Raw genomic sequence first — 19,205 nt, forward strand, 5'->3', positions numbered from 1 at the left:
GGGTTCCATCCCCAGTACTGCAAAATAATATATTAATAATAATAATAATAATAATAGACTGGGATTGTAGCTCAGAGGTAGAGCACCCCTGGGCTCAATCCCCAGTGTCCCCAAATATGCAATTTACCTTTATGAGAATATAAAACATGAAACAGTACTAAGTATAAAAGTTATCAATGGAAACACAATATCTCTACATACCCAGTATCCTGTCTTGTAACTATTCGGTTCCTCTCCCCAGAAGTCACTACTTCCCCCTCTTCTTTCTGACTTTCTTGCTTTCTTTTTTTCTTTTTTCTTTTTTGTGTTACTGGGGATTGAACTCAGGGGCATTCTACCTTTGAGCTATGCCCCCAGTTCTACCTACCTACCTACCCTCCTTTCTTTCTTTCTTTCTTTCTTTCTTTCTTTCTTTCTTTCTTTCTTTCTTTCTTTCTTTTATTGTCATCTCTGGAACCAAGGGGCATCCTACCTTCAAGCTACACTCCTAGCCCTATTTTTTATTCTTTATTTTGAAACAGGGTCTCACTGAGTTGCAAAGGGCTTCACTAAGTAGTTGAGGCCGTCTGCAAATCGCAATCCACCTGACTCAACCTCCCAGATGCTGGGATTACAAGTGTGCACCACCATGCCTGGCTTATTTTTCCATTTCAAATAGGGTCTCACTAAGTTGCTGAGGCTGGTCTAGAACCTAGCCTCCCAAGTGTTAGGATTATAGGTGTGCACCACCACGCCCAGCCTGAGCTGTTCTTTTAATGGATCTATGAGCAACATATTATGAAAATCTGAAAATGTCTCGATTTTCTTTTAATTTCTGAAGAATGTTTTCACTGGAGATAGAAGTCTTAAGCAACCGTTATTTTTTTCCCCACCACTTAAAAACTGTTGGGGCACTTTCTTCTGGCTGCTCTGGTTCTGGATGAAAATCCACTATCAGTCCAGTTGTTCCCCCAATACTCAAAATGCCATTTCTCTCTTGCTACTTTCTAGATCATGTCTTTCTCTTTAGTTTTCAGAAGTTTATCTGTGTGGGTATAAATCTCTTTGGTGGGCATGGTAGCACATGCCTGTAATCCAGTACTTGGGAGGTTGAGATAGGAGGAAGTTGTAGAGGGCCTCACAAGTTGCTGAGGCTGGCCAGAAACCTGTGATCCTCCTGTCTCATGAGGCCTTCCAAGTACTGGGATTACAAGCATGTGCCACCACACCTGGCTTCAGCCATTATTCTTTCCGTTTCTTTTTTGGCCTGCCTTCTTTCTCCTCCCGCACCCCCACCTCCCCACACTAATGACATACATGTTAGATATTTTGTTAGAGTTCAACAGGACATTTTTCTTTTTAAATTTGCCTGCATGAGCCAGGTGTGGTGACCCATACCAGCAATACCAGTACTTGGGAGGCTGAGACAGGCTGATCACAAGTTTGAGGCCAGTCTCAACAACTTAATGAAACCCTCAGAAACTCAGAGAGATCCTCTTTCAAAATAAAAAGTAAAGAGGGCAAAATAAAAAGTAAAAAGGGCTGAAGGTGTAGATCAGAGGCAGAATGTTCCTGAGTTCAAGTCCCAGTATCAGACACAAAATAATAAATAAGTACATACATACATACATGCATATATATACATACTGGGAATGAAACTGGGAGTGGTGGTGCATGCCTGTAATTCTAATTCTTGGGAGGCCAAGATAGGAGGATCACAGGTTCAAGGCCAGCTTCAGCAATTTAGCAAGGTCCTCAAGCAACCTAGTGAGACCCTGTTTCAAAATAAAATAAATAAAATAAATAGGGCTAGGGGTGTAGCTCATAGGTAGGACATCCCTGGGTTCACTCTCTAGTCCCATGAAAATAAAATGGGAATGAATAACCTAAAACTTTATTAATTAAATATATAAAATTAAAATGTATTTTATTTTTTATTTTACTTCTGTGTGTGTGCGTGCGTGCATGTGTGTGTGTGTGTGTGTGTGTGTGTGTGAGAGAGAGAGAGAGAGAGAGAGAGAGAGAGAGAGAGAGAGAGAGAGAGTGTGTGTGGTGCTGGGGATAGAACTCAGAGGCTTTCTACCTTCAGGCTATACTCCCAGACCTATTTTCTATTTTATTTGGAAACAGGGTCTCACTAAGTTGCTGAGAGCCTCACTCAGGAGCTGAGGCTGGCTTGGAAACTGTGTGATCCTCCTGTCTCCGCCTCTCAAGTGCTGGAATTACAAGCGTGCGCCACCATGCCCATGCCCGGCTTAAAATGTGTTTTAATGATACTAAAAGCAGATGAAGAGGAAGAGAGAAAAAAAAGGGGGAAGCCGGGCATGGTGGTGCGTACTTGTAATCCCAGCATTTGGGAGGCTGAGACAGGAGGATCGCGGTTCCCAGCACCAGCCTCAGCCATTTAGTGAGGCCTTTGCAATTCAGTGAGACCCTGTTTCAAAATAAAGAATAAAAAATAGAGCTGGGGTGTAGCTTGGAGGTAGAATGCTCCTGGGTTCCATCCCTAGTACCACAAAAAAAGGGGGAAGAGTTGTACCGTGGGGAAATGGGGGGGGGTCTCAAACTATATGTAGTTTTTGAATATCCCAGCGCGAGGGGCAGTTTTGTTCCCCAGTGGACATTTGGCAACATCTGGACACACTTGGCTCATCACAGAGGGCTCCTGGCATCTAGTGAGTGGAGACCAGAGAAGACACGTAGAACAGGCTTCTGTAACAGAGTTACCCAGCACAAAATGTTAATGTCTGCATGGGTGAGAAGCCTCGGAGTGGTGTGACAGTCAGGAAATTCGTATCTGGATCACGACAGGCTGTGGCCAGCGGAAGAACGCCCACTGGCTCACCGCGAGGACGTCCTCCTCCAGTCCCCCCTTAGGTGTGTTTTCCGGTTCCTCTGGAGCAGGTGCTCACTGACCCTGTCTGTGTTTCAGGGCACACGCCAATGCAATCTCCAACTGCTGTTTTACCTCTAGTGGCCATTTTCTGTGTACAAGCTCCTGGGATAAAAACTTAAAAATATGGAATGTCTACACAGGGGAGTATCGAAATCGTGGAGCCTGCATGACTCTGATGCAGGGCCACGAAGGATCCGTGAGTTCCTGCTGCTTTGCCAGAGACAGTGAGTACTTAACACGGAGGGACTATGTCCTAGAAGGGTGCTTGGCAGAGCTCTTCATGTCCCATTCGTACAGACTTTCCTAAATAAGAGAGGCAATTTTCAATGATTCCAAGAGTGAAGGTGAATTTTCTTCCCATAGGGACAAAAAAGTTTATAGGCACAAGGTTGGAATTTTGTTGTTGTTGTTGTTATTGTTTTTGGTACTGGAGATTGAACCTAGGGACATTCTACCTCTGAGCTAGACCCCCAGCCCTATTTTATTTTTTATTTTGAAACAGGGTCTTGTTAAGTTGCTGAGGGGCTCACTGAGTTGCCGAGGCTGGCCTTGAACCTGTGATCCTACTGTCTTAGCCTCCCAAGTACTGAGATCACTGGTATGCATTATCATGCCTTACTAAATGCATTTTTTAGGCATGAATTATAGTGCTAGTGGCTATGAGTTCAATGTTAATGAGCCAAATATATTAAATTTGTAGATTAAATGAGGTCTTTTTAAACAGAAAACACACCTAAAATAAGGTTATGTATTGATCCACTGAAGTTGTATGTGACCAGAGGCTTGTGGGAACCTAACCCTTTATTTCTCTAGGAGGAGCTATTTGCTAAATTGATGTTTGCAGGAACTTTTTTTTTGGGGGGGGAGGGCCTGGGGATGGAACCAGGGGGCATTCTACCTCCAAGCTACATCCCCAGCCCTATTTTTTATTCTTTATTTTGAAACAGGGTCTCACTGAGTTGCAGAGGGCCTCACTAAGTGGCTGAGTCTGTCCACAAACCACGATCCTCCTGTCTCAGCCTCCTGAATGCTGGGTTTACAAGCCTGCACCACCATGCCCGGCTTGCAGTAACTTTATGCAACATAGCTATAATGAATAGCAAAAATGAGCTGTAATGGCCTGGGGGAGGGGCCACTGAGCCACACTGGAGAGGGGTTCGGGTTTCATCAGAGTGAGCGTGGTGCACCTCACGAACACTAACCTTCTGCCTGCTCCAGCTTCTGTAGAGGAGGGCCCTACCCGGACGCTTTCATTTTGTATTGCAGACTCTTACCTCATCTCCGGAGGCTTTGACAGGACCGTGGCTATTTGGGATGTAGGAGAGGGCTACCGGAAGCTGTCCTTGAAGGTACAAGCGCCAGTGTCAGATGGTAGATCTGGGTGCTGGATGCACTAAAACAGCAGTGAGACAGGCTCAGATGCCCTCCGGGTGGAGCTGATGCCTCTGTGGGCCCTGTGGGGAGGGACAAAGAAACCAGCAAATGGATCACTGACAGTGATGAGCAGAACGGGAAATCACGGCAGGGTGGCAGGACACAGACTCTGGAGACTAACCCACAGCGGTGAGCAGGGAGGGCTTCTTGGAGAAGGAGACACTTGATCTGGAGACTGGAGGATAAGTGAGGACATCGGGGAAGAGCATTTTAGGCAGCCGGAACAGCAAATGCAAAGGCATCCAAGAACAGCAGAAACCGTCCTGCGGAAGGACCAGTGCCATAATGAGCGCTGGAAGCTACAGGGCTCCAGAATGAGGGTGTCAGCTGAACACTTTTGACTGCAGGTTAGAAGAGACCCAACTCAAGCTTGCTCTGTAATTATGGATGTATTATTATTCAGCACAGCAAGTACCCAGGGTGGGTTCATCCTGTTCCAGGGCCCTGAGCCCCACACTTTCTACATACTACCCAGTCTTGTGGTCTCACCTTTGGCTTGCACCCATGGCGATTGGTCTCTGTGTCCCCAGGGCCCTAATTCAGACTGCCTCTCTGTGCAGCACATGTCCAGGCCCCTGGGACTGGTCTATCATCTGAACTGTCTTCTCCTAGGATTTAGGGATACAGAGGGATTTACATCATAGCAAATATATAACTTAGAACTGAATGTTAGCTGGGCGTGGTGGCGCACACTTGTAATCCCAGCATTCAAGAGGCAGAGCCTGGAGGACCACAGTTCATAGACAGCCTCGGCTACTTAGGCTGTTCGCAACTCAGTGAGACCCTGTTTCAAAAATAAAAAGACTAAAAACTAGAGCTAGGGCTGTAGCTTGGAGGTTGCATCCCGTAGCCCCTGGGTTCCATCCCTGGTAATGCAAAACAAACAAACAACAAAAAAACCTGAATGTTAGCTGGGTGTGGTGGTATACCCTTGTAATTTCAGTACTTGGGAAGCTGAGACAGGAGGGTTGCAGGTTCAAAGCCAGCCTCAGTAGCTAAGTGAGGCTCTCAGCAACTTAGTGAGATCATGTTTCCAAATAAAATATAAAAAATAGTTCTGGGGGTGTGTCCTGGAGGTAGAAGGTACCTGGGTGCCTTCCTCAGTACCACATACATACACACACACACACACACACACACACACACACACACACACGCACACACACCCAAAAACAAAAACCTCAATGTTAAACCTCCCTGTGCTTGAAAATTCCTTTGTCCCAGTCAGGTGCTACACTGCATGTCAATATTGCCAGTACTTAGAAAGCTGAAAGGTTTAAGGCCAGTGCAAATGGTAACTTAGTGATATCTTGTTCCAAACTAAAAATAAAGTAGAGCTGGGGGGGGGGGAGTAGCTCAGAGGTAGAACACCCCTGCTTTCAACCCCCACTATCCACTCCCAAATCTTTTCGTCTCTATAAACTTGTCTAGTCTCTCTCTCCTCCCCTTCTCTCTCTCTCTGAATCTCTCTACTCTCAAATTTCTGCCTTTTGTTGTACACACAGTCAATCTCTTCTGTTCTCTTTCCTCCCACCACACACAGGTACCTCACCTCTTTCCATGAGAAAAAGGCTTAAGGATGGTAAAGATGCTGACACAGAACTCAAACTTCCAAGCTCTTTTTTTTTTTTTTTTTTTTTTTTGGTGGTGGTGGTACTGGGGTTCCTGGAAGCCCTTCTACCTCCGGGCTACACTCCCAGACCTATTTTATATTTTTATTTGGAAACGGTCTCTTAAGCCAGTGCAGCTGGCTTCAAACCTGCGCGATCCTCCTGTCTCTACCTCCCAAGCGTGGGGATTACAAGCGTGCGCCACCACGCCCGGCTTCCAAGCTCTTTTTTACCTGGGAAAAATGACCCTCCATTTGCTTAAACTGGAGTGAATCAGTTTGCAGTTACTTGAAGTCAAAGCCCGCTCTCTGATAGGACCTCTGAATGGTATTTCCTAGAACAAAGAATGCAAATGAAAACCTAGGACCAGATGGGAAGATAGTCTTTTAGTTTCCTTCTATTCTGTTAAACACCATAGGGCTATTTATTTATTTATTATTATTATTATTTTGCAGGTCTAGGGATGGAACTCAGGGGCATTCGACCTCCAAGCTATACCCCAAGCCCTATTCTTTATTCTGTATTTTGAAACAGGAGTTGCAGAGGGCCTCACTAAGTAGCCAAGGCTGTCCATGAACCGCGGTCCTCCTGTTTCAGCCTCCTGAATGCTGGGATTACAAGCGTGCACCACTATGCCCGACTTCCATAGGGCTATTAAAAAATAAAAACTACACACACACATACATACAAACCGGGTGTGTTGGCGCACACTTATAATCCCCATACTTGCGAGGCTAAGACAGGAGGATCATGGGTTTGTGGCCAACCTCAGGTACTTAGTGAGGCCATCTGCAACTTAGTGAGACCCTGTTTCAAAATAAGGAATAAAAAATAAGGCTGGGAGTGTAGCTCAGAGGAAGAATGTTCCTGGGTTCTATCCCCAGTACCACAAAAGCAACAACAAAAACCACACACACACACACACACACACACACACACACACACACACACACAGGCATTGTAGACCACCTATAGATGTTCCACCTATGTATAGTTTATACCCTGCCTTTGATGGAACCAGGCAAATATAGTGAGTGGTTCTAAAGTGGAAGCACCACTGGACTCCTGGCCTGACTTGACTTTTATTGTTTTTGTAAAGGCATTTTCTTTAGGTCTTTGTAAAATCTTTGTTCTTCAGGGCCATGATGACTGGGTGACGGATGTTGCCATTAGCAGCAACAAGAAATGGATCCTATCTGCTTCAAAGGTAAAAGTGACCAAGCTTTGAGTGACTTCAAATGTTTACAACATTTGTTAGAATTAATGACAGCAGGATGTTCTTCCCAAGTGTAAAATTTCTGGGCAGGCGCAACATGGGAGTTGCCTGGGAATGTGGAAAGCAAATTTTTCCATCTGTGAATGTGGGGAATTGCCAGGGGTTTCTACAACACTACACCACTGACATTTGAGTTTTGTTGAAGAAAGAGGCTGACTGGTGAGTGATGGGCAGGCGCCAGCTCGGGACAAGCAGCAGAAACCATCCAGGTCCAGTGCGTCTTCCCTCCCCACCCTATATCACTGCATCTTGGGATTCCCATTCCCATGGTGCTCACAGCTGGCCCTGCATATCCCAAGGGCTGCCCTCAGGTAGGAGCATCAGAGAAATGGGGTCCCACCTTGCCCCCTGACACTCATCAGAGCATTTCCTCCCATTAAGCTGAAGGTCTCTAGGTCTATAAAGCTATGGTCAAAATTCCAGACTAAAACATCATAAAAATATATAAGAAATTATATGCCAATGTGTTATTGATCTAATATAAACATAGAAAAATGAGTATTTACTTGAAATTATATATTACTCTGTTAACAATAGGATTAGTTATAAGTGGTGATTAGTAGTAATTAATAATAGAACTATTTATTTATTTTTATACTGGGAACTGAACCCAGGGCATTCTACTTCTGAACTACACCCCCAACTCTTATTTTATGTTTTGTTTTGAAATGGGGTCTCAGTAAGTACCACAATGAAACAAAACAAAAAAACAAAAAATACTTTGTTGGATATTCAAAATTTTAGGATAAATTAGTATATTTAAATTATTATTATTAAGATACCATAGGTATAAGATTATATTATTTTATTTTACTTTTGGTGGTACCAGAGACTGAACCCAGGGTGTTCTACCTCTGAGCTACATCTCCATTCCTTTAACATTTTTTATTTTGAAACAGTGTCTCACTAAGTGGACAAGGCTGGCTTCAAACTTCTAATCCGAGCATGAGTGTGTGTGTGTGTGTGTGTGTGTGTGTGTGTGTGTGTGTGTGTGTTTGTGCGCGCGCTCTTTACTGGGGACTGAACCTTGAACCCAGGGGGCATTCTACCTCTGAGCTATATCCCCAGCCCTATTTATTTATTTATTTAGGTACTGGAGATTGAACTCAGGGGCATTCTATCTCTGAGCTATACCCCTAGCTCTATTTTTTATTCTTTATTTTGAAACAGGGTCTCACTGGGTTGCAAATGGCCACACCAAGTAGTTGAAGCTGTCTGCTAACTGCGATCCTCCTGTCTCAGCCTCCCAAATGCTGGGATTACAAAGCATGCACCACCGTGCCCAGCTCTCAGATTATTATTATTATTATTATTATTATTAATTTTTTGTGATACTGGGGATGGAATCTAGGGACATTCCCCCAGTCCTAGTTTTTATTCTTTATTTTGAAACAGGGTCTCACTGAGTTGCAAAGGGCCTCACTAAGTAGCTGAGGCTGGCCCCAAACCGCGATCCTCCTGTCCTAGCCTCCCAAACACTGGGATTAAAAGTGTGCGCCACCACGTCTGGCTGCTATAAGATTATTTTTAAAAGAGAACATGAACACAATAGGACTTGCCAGGCGTGGAGGTGGATTCTTGTAATCCCAGTACTTGGGAGGCTGAGAGAGGCAGATCACAGGTTCAGGCAAGTAGTAAGACTCATCAACCTAGTGAGACCTTGTTTCAAAATAAAAATAAAATAGGGCTGGAGTGTAGCTTGGAGGCAGAGTGTTCCTGTGTTCAATTCTTGGCACCTTACACACACACACACACACACACACACACACACACACAGATAGCAGAAGGTTAAAAATTACACAAAAAATTTTAGGCAATATTCTTATATAATTATTTGTTGTTTTTTGTGGTAATGGGGCTTGAACTCAGGAGCTTTCTACACTCCCAGACCTATATTAATTTTTTTTGTGTGTGTGGTACTGGGGATAGAACCTAGGGGCCTTCTACCTCTGAGCTACACATTTGACCTATTTTATACTTTATTTGGAAACAGGGTCTCACTAAGTTGCTGAGAGCCTCACTAAGTAGCTGAGGCTGGTTTTGAAAGTAGTGCTCCTTCTGTCTCAGCCTTCCAAGCCTTCCAAGTACTGAGATTACAAGAGTGTGCCACCATGCCCGGCTTGAGCTCAGTCTTTTCAAACCTTAAATTTAACAAAACCATCCCGTGAAATGGGGCTGAACAACATGAAGAACCAGAGACATTCCCAAGGATCCCGCTCGCCAAGGGGAATTCCTGATGGGGGGGGGGGTGTCTACATCTCAGCAGATTTGTAGCAAGACCCCTCCCCCGCCCCCTGGAGCCTGCACGGACTTCTTTCAGGGGGTGGGGCTCCATTTTGTCTCTCAAGCTTTTAAGATGCCCAAAGGAAAACCTTCGGGAGGAGGCTAAGAATAACTTCATTAGTCTTCGGTTCAAAAGGATTTGCAAGAACGTCTGTGGCTCAGGACCGAGGGAACTCGCTCCAGGAAAGTGAGGTCAGAGGTCAGCTCAGTCCTCTGCTCCCCTCCAGCTCCTCCTCGCACTGGTTGCCGCTCAGCTGCCCAGGGCTGCAGTTAAGGAGAAGCCCTCCCCGTCCTCTTCCTCGGGCTCCGCCGGGGACCGACCCTTCTCACTGTCCGAGTCCTGCTCCTCCTCCTGCCTCGCTGCTGCCGCGGGTCCCCCGGCCCTCGGGCCCTCGGGCTGCCCGGGCTCCTCCGGCGCGGGGCGGCGGCGCGGGGTCTCAGCCGAGGGCGCGGGCTCGCCCCTCCTCACCAGCAGCCAGGCCAGCAGCAGCGCCCGCGCCGTGGCCAGTGCGGGCAGCGCGTCCGGCAGCTCGCGGGCGCCTCCATCGCGCGGCGGCCGCCAAGTGCCCGCCCGCCGGGACCTTAATGTTTTATTTTGAAACAGAGTCTCACTAAGTTGCCAAGGGCCTCCTGAGATTTCTGAGGCTGGCCACAAGCTTGTGATCCTCCTGTCTCAGCTTCCCAAGTATTAGGATTACAAGCGTGCACTACCATGTCCAGCTAAGGCAATATTCATATATATATATTCATATATATATATATATATATATATATATATATATATATATATATATATATATATATATGGGTTTTTTTTGGCGGTACTGGGGATGGAACCCAGAGGCATTCTACCTCTGAGCTGCACTACCCAGCCCTATTTTTCTTTATTTCGAAACAAGTTCTCACTGAATGCAAACGTCCTCACTAAGTAGCTGAGGCTGTCGGCGAACTGCGATCCTCCTGTCTCAGCCTCCCTAAACTGGGATTACAAGTGTACGCCACCATGCCTGGCCTTGTATAATTTTTAAAATACACAGATGTAAGCTAAACATGGTGGTTCATGTCTGTGATCCAAGTGCTTGGGAGGCCGAAATAGGAGGATTGCAACTTGGAGGTCAGTCTCAGCAACTTAGCAAAACTCTGTTTAAAAAAAAAAAAAATGGGCTAGGAGTGTAGCTCACAGACAGAGCCCACTGGATTCAATCCCCAGCACCACACACACACACACACACGCATGCACATGCATGCATACATCCACACACACACATACAATGACATATATGACTTTTGAAAAAAGAGAACATAAATGGACACAATCAAATATATTGCTTATATTTAATATAAAATCACATTCTATAAGGCTGAAATTATTCTGATACCCAAACTAGATAGACATCACAAGAAAAGAAAATTATAGATACAAATTATTAGCTAATAAAATCCAGCAGTATATTAAGATAATTATTTATCCTGACCAAGTAGGCATGATTTATTTCAGGAATAAATTTAGTTCAGCATGAAATCAATCTGTATAATATATAATATTAATAGAACAGGGAGAAAACCCACATAATAATCTTGGTTGACATAGAAAAGGCTTTTAAAAAAAATTAAAAAATCTTTCATGTTAAAAAAGAAAAAGTCTAAAGCCGGTGTGGTGGCACATGCTTGCAATCCCAGTACTTGGGAGACTGAGAAAGGAGGATCACAGGTTCGAGGACAGCCTGAGCTACTTAGTGAGTTACTCCACAAATTAGAGAGACCCTGTTTCAAAATCAAGAATAAAAAATAGGGCTGGAGTCAGGCATGGTGGTGCACACTTTTTTTTTTTTTTTCTGGTGGTACTGGGGTTCCTGGAAGCCCTTTTACCTCTGGGCTACGCTCCCACGGGCTACACTCCCAGACCTATTTTATATTTTTTTATGTGGAAACAGGGTCTCTTAAGCCAGCGCGGCTGGCTTCGAACGTGCACGATCCTCCTGTCTCCACCTCCCAAGTGCGGGGATTACAAGCGTGAGCCGCCATGCCCAGCATGGCACACACTTGTAATCCCAGCATTCAGGAGGCTGCGACCAGAGGATCATGGTTTGCGACCAGCCTCAGCTACTTAGTGAGGCCCTTTGCAACTCAGTGAGACCCTGTTTCAAAATAAAGAATAAAAAATAGGCTGGGATGTAACTTGGAGGTAGAAAGCCCCTGGGTTCCATCCCCAGTACTGCAAAAAAAGAAAAAAAAAAAAGGACTGGGAGCCGGGTGTGATAGTGCCAGATGCAGTCACGCAGGTCTATAATCCCAGCACTTGGGAGGCTGAGACAGGAGAATTACAGGTCTAAGGCTAACCTCAGAATTTAATGAGGTCCACCGGGCATGATGGCACATGCTTGTAATCCCAGCATTTGGGAGGCGGAGAAAGGAGAACTGCAGTTTGTGGACAGCCTCAGCTACTTAGTGAGGCCCTTTGCAACTCAGTAAGACCCTGTTTCTAAATAAAGAATTAAAAAAAAATAGGGCTGGGGGTGTAGTTTGGAGATAGAATGTCCCTGGGTTCCATCCTCAGTACTGAAAATAAAAGAAGAAGAATTTAATGAGGTCCTCTGTGGCTTAGTGAGAACCTGTTTAAAAATAAAAAGTAAAATGTGGCTGGAGGTGTAGCTGTGAGGTAGAATACTTCTGGATTCAATCCACAGTACAACAACAAACAAAGAAGTCAGTCCTACTCAAAGTGGGCAGCTCTAATGCAATCTCTATCAAAGTTCCAACCGCCCATTTTATATGGAGAGATGGCAAAGCAAATTCTCAAGTTCATATGGAATTAAAAGGGTTTCTTGAATATTCAAAACAATCTCTCTCCACGCCCCTTGGTACTGGGGATTGAACCCAGGGTCATTCTATGTCAAAGAAAAGCCCCAGCCCTTTTTAAAATGTTTTTAAATCTTAAAACAGATTCTTGCTAAATTGCTAAGGGTCTTCTAAGTTGCTGAGGCTGTCCGTGAACTTGAAATCCTCCTGTCTCAGCCTCCCAAGTACTGGGATTACTGGTGTTCACACAAAACAGTGTGTGTGTGTGTGTGTGTGTTTATTTTTTATTTGAAACAGGGCCTCACTGAATTGTGGAGGGCCTCACTGAATTGCTGAGGCTGGCCTTAAACCTGGGATCCTGTGTGTCAGCCTCCCAAGTACTGGAATTATAGGTATGTGTAACCACATCTGGTTTCAAAACAGTCTTAAAGAAGAAAATGAAGGAAAGCTGGACGTGGTGGCGCACACTTGTAATCCCCATGCTTGGGAGGCTGAGACAGGAGGATCGCACAGGTTCAAAGCCAGCCTCAGCTACTTAGTGAGGCTCTCAGCAACTTAGTGAGACCCTGTTTCCAAATAAAATAGAAAATAGGTCTGGGAGTGTAGCCCAAAGGTAAAAAGCCTCTGGGTTTCATCCCCAGCACCACAAAATAAAATAAAATAAAATAAGCTTTTGTAACCCCAGCACTTGGGAAGCTAAGACAGGAGGATTGCTGTTCTCAGACAGCCTCAGCTACTTAGTAAGGCCCTTTGCAATTCAGTGAGACCCTGTTTCAAAATAAAGAATAAAAAATATGGCTAGGGGTATAGCTTGGAGGTAGAATGCCCCCTGAGTTCCATCCCTAGTACTGCAATCAATCAATCAATCAATCAATGGGTGGAGGCTGTAGCTCAGAGGCACCTTAGGTTAAAAAAAAAAAGAAAGAAACAAACCTAGGTGTGGTAGTACACACTTGTAATCCCAGTCCTTGGGAGGCTGAGACAGGTGGATCATAGGTTTAGTAAGGCCCTCTACAACTTAGTGAGATTCTGTTTCAAAATAAGAAATAAAATATGCCAGGCATGGTGGCACACACTTGTAATCCCAGCATTCGGGAGGCTGAGACCGGAGGATCACGGTTCGCGGACAGCCTCAGCTACTTAGTGAGGCCCTCTGCAACACAGTGAGGCCCAGTTTCAAAATAAAGAATAAAAATTAGGGCAGGGGGGTGTAGCTCAGAGGTCAAATGGCCCTGGGTTCCATCCCCAGACCTGCAAAAAAAAAAAAAAGAGAGAGAAAGAAAAGAAAAGAAATAAAATAGAGCTGGGGGCTGGAGGTGTAGCTTGGAGATAAAATGCTCCTGGTTCAATACCCAGTCTCTCTCTCTCTCTCTCTCTCTCTCTCTCTCTCTCTCTCTCTCTCTCTCTCTCTCATACACACACACACACACACACACAAATAAAATAGTAGCTTGGAGGTAGAATGCTCCTGAGTTAAATCCCTGGTACCACAAATAAATAAGTAATGAAAAAAGAAAGAAAGAAGGAAGGAAGGAAGGAAGGAAATAAATCATTGGAGAAAATCTTCATATTAGATATGGCAACAATTTCATGAATATCACAAAAAAAACAGTACAGTCAACAACAACAACAAAAAAATTAGCCAAAGCCGGTGTGGTGGTGCACACTTGTAATTCCAGCACTTGGTAGGCTGAGACAGGAGGATTGCAGTTCATGGATAGCCTCAGCTACTTAGTGAGGCCCTTTGCAACTTAGTGAGACCCTATTTCAAAATAAAGAATGAAAAATAGGGCTGGCGGTATAGCTTGGAGGTAGAATGCCCCTGGGCTCCATCCCCAGAACCGCAAAGAAAAAAATTTTTTTAACTAAACTTTATTAAAATTAGGAACTTTTGGCGGCAAAAGACATTGTTAAAAAAGCAACATGAGCCGGGCGTGGTGGCACGCGCTTGTAATCCCCATGCTTGGGAGGCGGAGACAGGAGGATCGCGCAGGTTTGAAACCAGCCGCGGTGGCTTAAGAGACCCTGTTTCCAAATAAAATATAAAAATAGGTCCGGGAGTGTAGCCCGGAGGTAGAAGGGTTCCATCCCCAGTACCACAAAAATTTAAAAAAAAAGAAGAAAAGAAAAGAAAAGAAAAGAAAGCAACATGACAGCCTATAGAATGAGAGAAAATAGTTGCAAACCGTACATCAGTTAAGATATTAATATCCAGAATATATGAAGAAACTTCTGAAACTAAATACCATACTAAGTTTGTAGGATAGAAGTCCATCTCTCTGGGCAAATATCAAGGTATCAACAAGACTGTACTCTTCTGGAATTATTAACTGAAGTCCATCATTTACATTCTTTCACTTTTTGTGTTGTGTAGTCTGTTTGCCAAATGCATGTCATGTACCCACCATTACAATAACATACAGTTTTACTGACCTAAAAATCCCTTGTATTCCACCTTTTCATCCCTTCTCTTCTCCAGAACCCCTGCTTTTATGGTCTCTATGGTTTGTTCTTCTCTAGAATCTCATATAGTTGGGGTTGTACAGTCTGCAGCCTTTCCAGACTGGCTTCTTTTACTTAATTCTAACATCCCTCCCTGTCTTTCTGGGGCTCAATAGCTTCTTTTGATCATTGAATGAAATTCCACTATACAGATATGCCACAGCCATTTTTGTGACTTCTGTTTTTCTGTTTAACTTGTTTCAGGATAGGACCATGAGACTATGGAATATTGAACAGATTGACCAAATTCCTTTGACAATTGAGAACAAAAAGAGCAAGGGTGTAAGGGTGCAACAGGTTGGTATTGAGTAAAATTAAGCCCAGTGAAGACTTTCATTAGCCCTCTGCAGATTAATTTGTTCTTTTTTTTGGTGGTACTGGGGTTCCTGGAAGCCCTTCTACCTCCAGGCTACACTCCCAGACCTATTTTTACATTTTTATTTAGAAACAGGGTCTCCTAAGCCAGCGCGCGCGGCTGGCTTCGAATCTGCCAATCCTCCTGTCTCTGCCTCCCAAGCGCGGGGATTACAAGCGTGCGCCACCACGCCCGGTCTAATTTGTTCTTTGAATAAACATTTATTGGGCAGCTGGGGATACAGCCATGGGCAGAGTGAAATACTTGCACCATGTAATTTGAAGAAAAGTAACATAGGAAAGGGGAATGGGAGTGCAAGGGGTTGCAATATTTTGAAGGGTTGACAGGACAGGTCTTGTTGAGAACATGGCACATGTGCAGACTTGACCATGGTAAGGGGTGAGTCATGCAGATATTCAGGTGAAGAACTTCCCAGCAGCAGGAGTAGAAGAGTGGGGCCTGGGGCAGGAGCAAGCCTGGCTGGTGTATCTGAGTGAAGTGACCGAGGTGGTGTGGAGATGAGGCCTGAGAGAGCACCAGTCAGCAGAGGAATGGCGAGATACACAGCTGGGCGCTGCATGAGCCTCCTGTACTCTAGTTGCAGACTCTAGCTGGGCCGGGGCCCCAGTGCCCTGTTCCCCGGCAAGAAGCCCAGGAGCCCATGTTTCTGTAATGGAAGAGCTCAGTGGTGGGGTGGCACATCTTTTGCTTCACCAGTTTCAGCTGGTATCAGCCATAGATGATGTGTCCAACCTCCCACCAAGCTCTCAAAAGATCTGACTGGAAGCTGCTGCTTCTGAAAATGTCTCACTTTGGAGCAATTTTGCAGGTCAAGGAGGTCAGGGATGGAACCACATGGAAACTGTCCTTGTGGCCCTTGTGACATGTGAGCCTGAGATCCTGGAAGCTGACTAGCTACAGAGCAGTGATCACTCCTGCCTCTACCTGCCACCTGGGCAGGTCTGGGGCTACCTCCTCTGTTAAACCTGTGACTTTGGAGGTTGGCTTTTAGGAAACGAGCTCTAGAAGAAGGTACGTAAAGGACCTAATTTCTTTCTTGAAAAATATGAGACCTAACCTAAAGCTGTAGCTAAGGTGAAAGCACCTCACTTGACTTGCTCAGAATTAGTAGGAGAAGCCTCAGGGCCAGATTTCCTGAAAGGCCCACCCCAGGCAGGATCTGCCCACTTCTCCAGCTGCCAGAGGACCTTGGAGGAAAAGGGGTGGGGAGGAGGAAGCTCAGCACCTGCATCAGTCTGGTTAAAGTCCTTGCTTTAAACTAGGCATGGTGATTTGCCTGCAATACCAGTACTTGGGAGACTGAGACAAGAGGATTGCAGGTTCAAGGCCAGCCTCAGCAATTTAGCAAGACCCTCCTCAACTCAGAGAGACTGTTTAAAAACAGAAACTAAAGCTGGGCGTGGTGGCACACGCTTGTAATCCCCGCGCTTGGGAGGCTGAGACAGGAGGATCGCACAGGTTCAAAGCTATCCTCAGCTACTTAGTGAGGCTCTCAGCAACTTAGTGAGACCCTGTTTTCCAAATAAAATATAAAATAGGTCTGGGAATATAGCTTGGAGGTAGAAAGACTCTGGGTCCCACCCCTAGTACCACCACCAAAAAAAAAAAAAAAAAAAAAAAAAAAAAAAAAACAATGAGAAACTAAAAATAAGGCTGGGGATGTAGCTCAGAGATAGAATGCCCCTCTCTTCAATCCCCAGTAAGCCCTCCCAAAGACAGAAATCCTTGATTTATTCAGCAATCTTGCCTGATTACTTCTTATGGTTCTCAAAAAGTCAGGGGTCCTCAGTTATTAGAGAATCAGGATATCCCCTGGGTTCTTGGGTTCTGCTCTGTGCAGAGCAGTGGATACAGTGGGACAGAAAACCCTGTCTTCCCCACTGCTGATGGCTTGCCACTCCTATCTCAGGGCCTCTATGACAGGGGACCTACGCTGGCAGTGCCTGCTTCCTCTTGGGGGGAAAGGGGCAGAAGTCTGTGCTTGTTTTTACTCAGTGGCCTGCCATGTCCACTCTATGTATGGTTAGAGACTCCAGAGAGGGTGGCCCTTGCGATGGCCAGCCAGGGTATCTGAATCAGGGGGAAGGACTCCAACCTCATACACTGATTACCTCTAATCAGGATCTCCTTTCTGCTCTTAAAATATTTCATGTCAGTGTGAAGGATGTGACAGGCCCTTTTCCATCTTTGAAAGCGACAGCTCTTTGGAAATATTCACCAAATGTGTTTTCTGCCGGAGAAATATTTGGAACTTACCAGCAGAGGCTTCATCATCGCAGGAAGGGGAGAGCAAAGAGGACTGACAGCCACTGGCCCTGAGTGACTTGAGCACGGGCCCTGTCACGGAGGTTGCAGGGCTCTGCAGGGACCCTTCTCTACCCCTCCCCAGTCGGGCAGGCCTGTGAGATTGGGACGGGGCCAATCTCAGCCTGGGTTCTCAGTAAAATGCCACCTCCTCAACTCCATGGAATCATAGAGACCGAAGACTTTATTTTTAGTTTTCATGCAGAATAAATCTAGCTTCCTTTGGAAAACAAGCGTGCATGTGAAATGTAGAAATAGTTTTGCTGTTTCTAAGCTTATGTCTTAATGTTCCTCCTATCAGTTTTGGGATGAGAACACTTTATGGACTCACATTCTAAAGCTGTCCTGTAAGGTGGCCCTCAGTTACTGACACCAGGACTTCCTGAATGGGTTTGTCAAAGGACAATGAAGATGTATGAGGCCCGCTTTCTGGGTGAGGACGGCAAGGCACTGTGGCTGCTAATGGTTTGTCTCCTAAGGGTTAATGAGCTGGCCTTGGTCCCCAATGCAGTGATGTCTGGAGGAGGGGACTTAGAGGAAGATAATTAAGTCATGGGAGCACTACCCTGAAAGGCATTAATACACCTCTCTTGGGTGTGTCTTAGATATCGTGGAACTAGAGTAGTTCAAGAGCAGATAGTTGTAGTTAGGCCACCCCATGTGTTTGGTTTCTTCTGTGTGCAGCTTGTTGTTCTTACATGTTCCCCTGCCGTGTCATGCCATCTGCTCTGTTATGACTGAAGCATGCCACTCTCATCAGATGTGGCCACCTGATCTTGAACTTTCCTGCCTCCAGAACTATGAGCTTAATAAACACTTTTTTTTTCTGTACAAGATACCAGCCTCAGGTATTTTGTTAAAGCAATACAAACTGACTAGGACACTGGCTAATGTTTCCAGGTGGCCACCTGCCCAGACTACAGGCAGGTCTGGTTAGGCAAGAGGGTGGTCATGGTGGTTTTATCACCACAGGGTATTTCAGGTTCTCTACCCCAGGCTTTGCAAGTTCCGAAGTGCCCATACTTATATGCAGCTCTCTTCTTGCTTCCACTGTGTATCAAAGGACTTAAGTCAATTCAGAAAGAGTGTTCTTTCCAGTTATTGCACATGAAAGTCCCATTTGGTGTGGCTCATATGATTTTTGCCAAGTATCATTAAGATGCTCCAGGATCCATTTTAAAAACCTGATTGCACTTATTTGCATGTTGTTCTTACTCCCACAATTCTGTGCATAAGCACCGAAGCCCTGGAATTGTTATTTGAGGAGACCCCATGCTCAGTGAAGTTTCTGTCAGTTATAGTGGGGGGGACTGCTCAGGTCCAAGTTGGCTGTTAAGTATTTATCCACTTATTTACAATGAACGATGTATGAACTTATCAAAATTCCACTTACAACTTCCCAGCTAGTAACCTCCCTCTTGGTTTGGAGGCCTTCTCACAGGTGAAGAAAATACACAAATGCATTACCTTGACTGCGAAAGATTATACTGCATATTGGTACACTGCCCCCACTGATGGGCACCTAGGTTGCTACTAAAAAAATCAATCAGTCAATCAATCAATCGTGGGGCAAACTTTCCTGAGCATATATTTTTACATAGACAACATTTCTGCAGGAGACTCCAACCTCCCGCCAGAGTCATGGAAGAGCACCCTGGCAGTGGTGGTAGGCCTCGTTGCAGAAAGGCTCTTGTTAGGACGAGGGGCGGGTGTGCCTGAGTGAGGAGACCCCGCAGGGTCAATCAG

At 45.2% G+C, this 19,205-nt stretch overlaps 1 protein-coding gene and 1 pseudogene across 2 annotated transcripts in view; one reads left to right on the forward strand and one right to left on the reverse strand.

The window, feature by feature from the left end:
• WDR88 (WD repeat domain 88) overlaps positions 1-17,458 on the forward strand; it is a gene marked incomplete at both ends in the record, with an annotated part of 32,484 nt that extends 15,026 nt beyond the window's left edge. Inside the window, 5 exons of the mRNA XM_080703548.1 lie at positions 2,912-3,099; positions 4,142-4,224; positions 7,058-7,126; positions 14,984-15,076; positions 17,312-17,458. Of these exons, the coding sequence (XP_080559674.1) occupies positions 2,912-3,099; positions 4,142-4,224; positions 7,058-7,126; positions 14,984-15,076; positions 17,312-17,458 (580 nt within the window). The remainder of the gene's footprint in view (positions 1-2,911; positions 3,100-4,141; positions 4,225-7,057; positions 7,127-14,983; positions 15,077-17,311) is intronic.
• LOC308267874 (matrix-remodeling-associated protein 7-like) lies at positions 9,679-10,024 on the reverse strand (annotated as a pseudogene). Its single transcript has one exon. The product of its transcript is annotated as a matrix-remodeling-associated protein 7-like (transcript).
• Positions 17,459-19,205: the final 1,747 nt, after the last annotated feature.

The sequence above is a fragment of the Muscardinus avellanarius genome (genome assembly GCF_963383645.1).
Source record: "Muscardinus avellanarius genome assembly, chromosome: 10".
Classification (NCBI taxonomy): Eukaryota; Metazoa; Chordata; class Mammalia; order Rodentia; family Gliridae; genus Muscardinus; species Muscardinus avellanarius.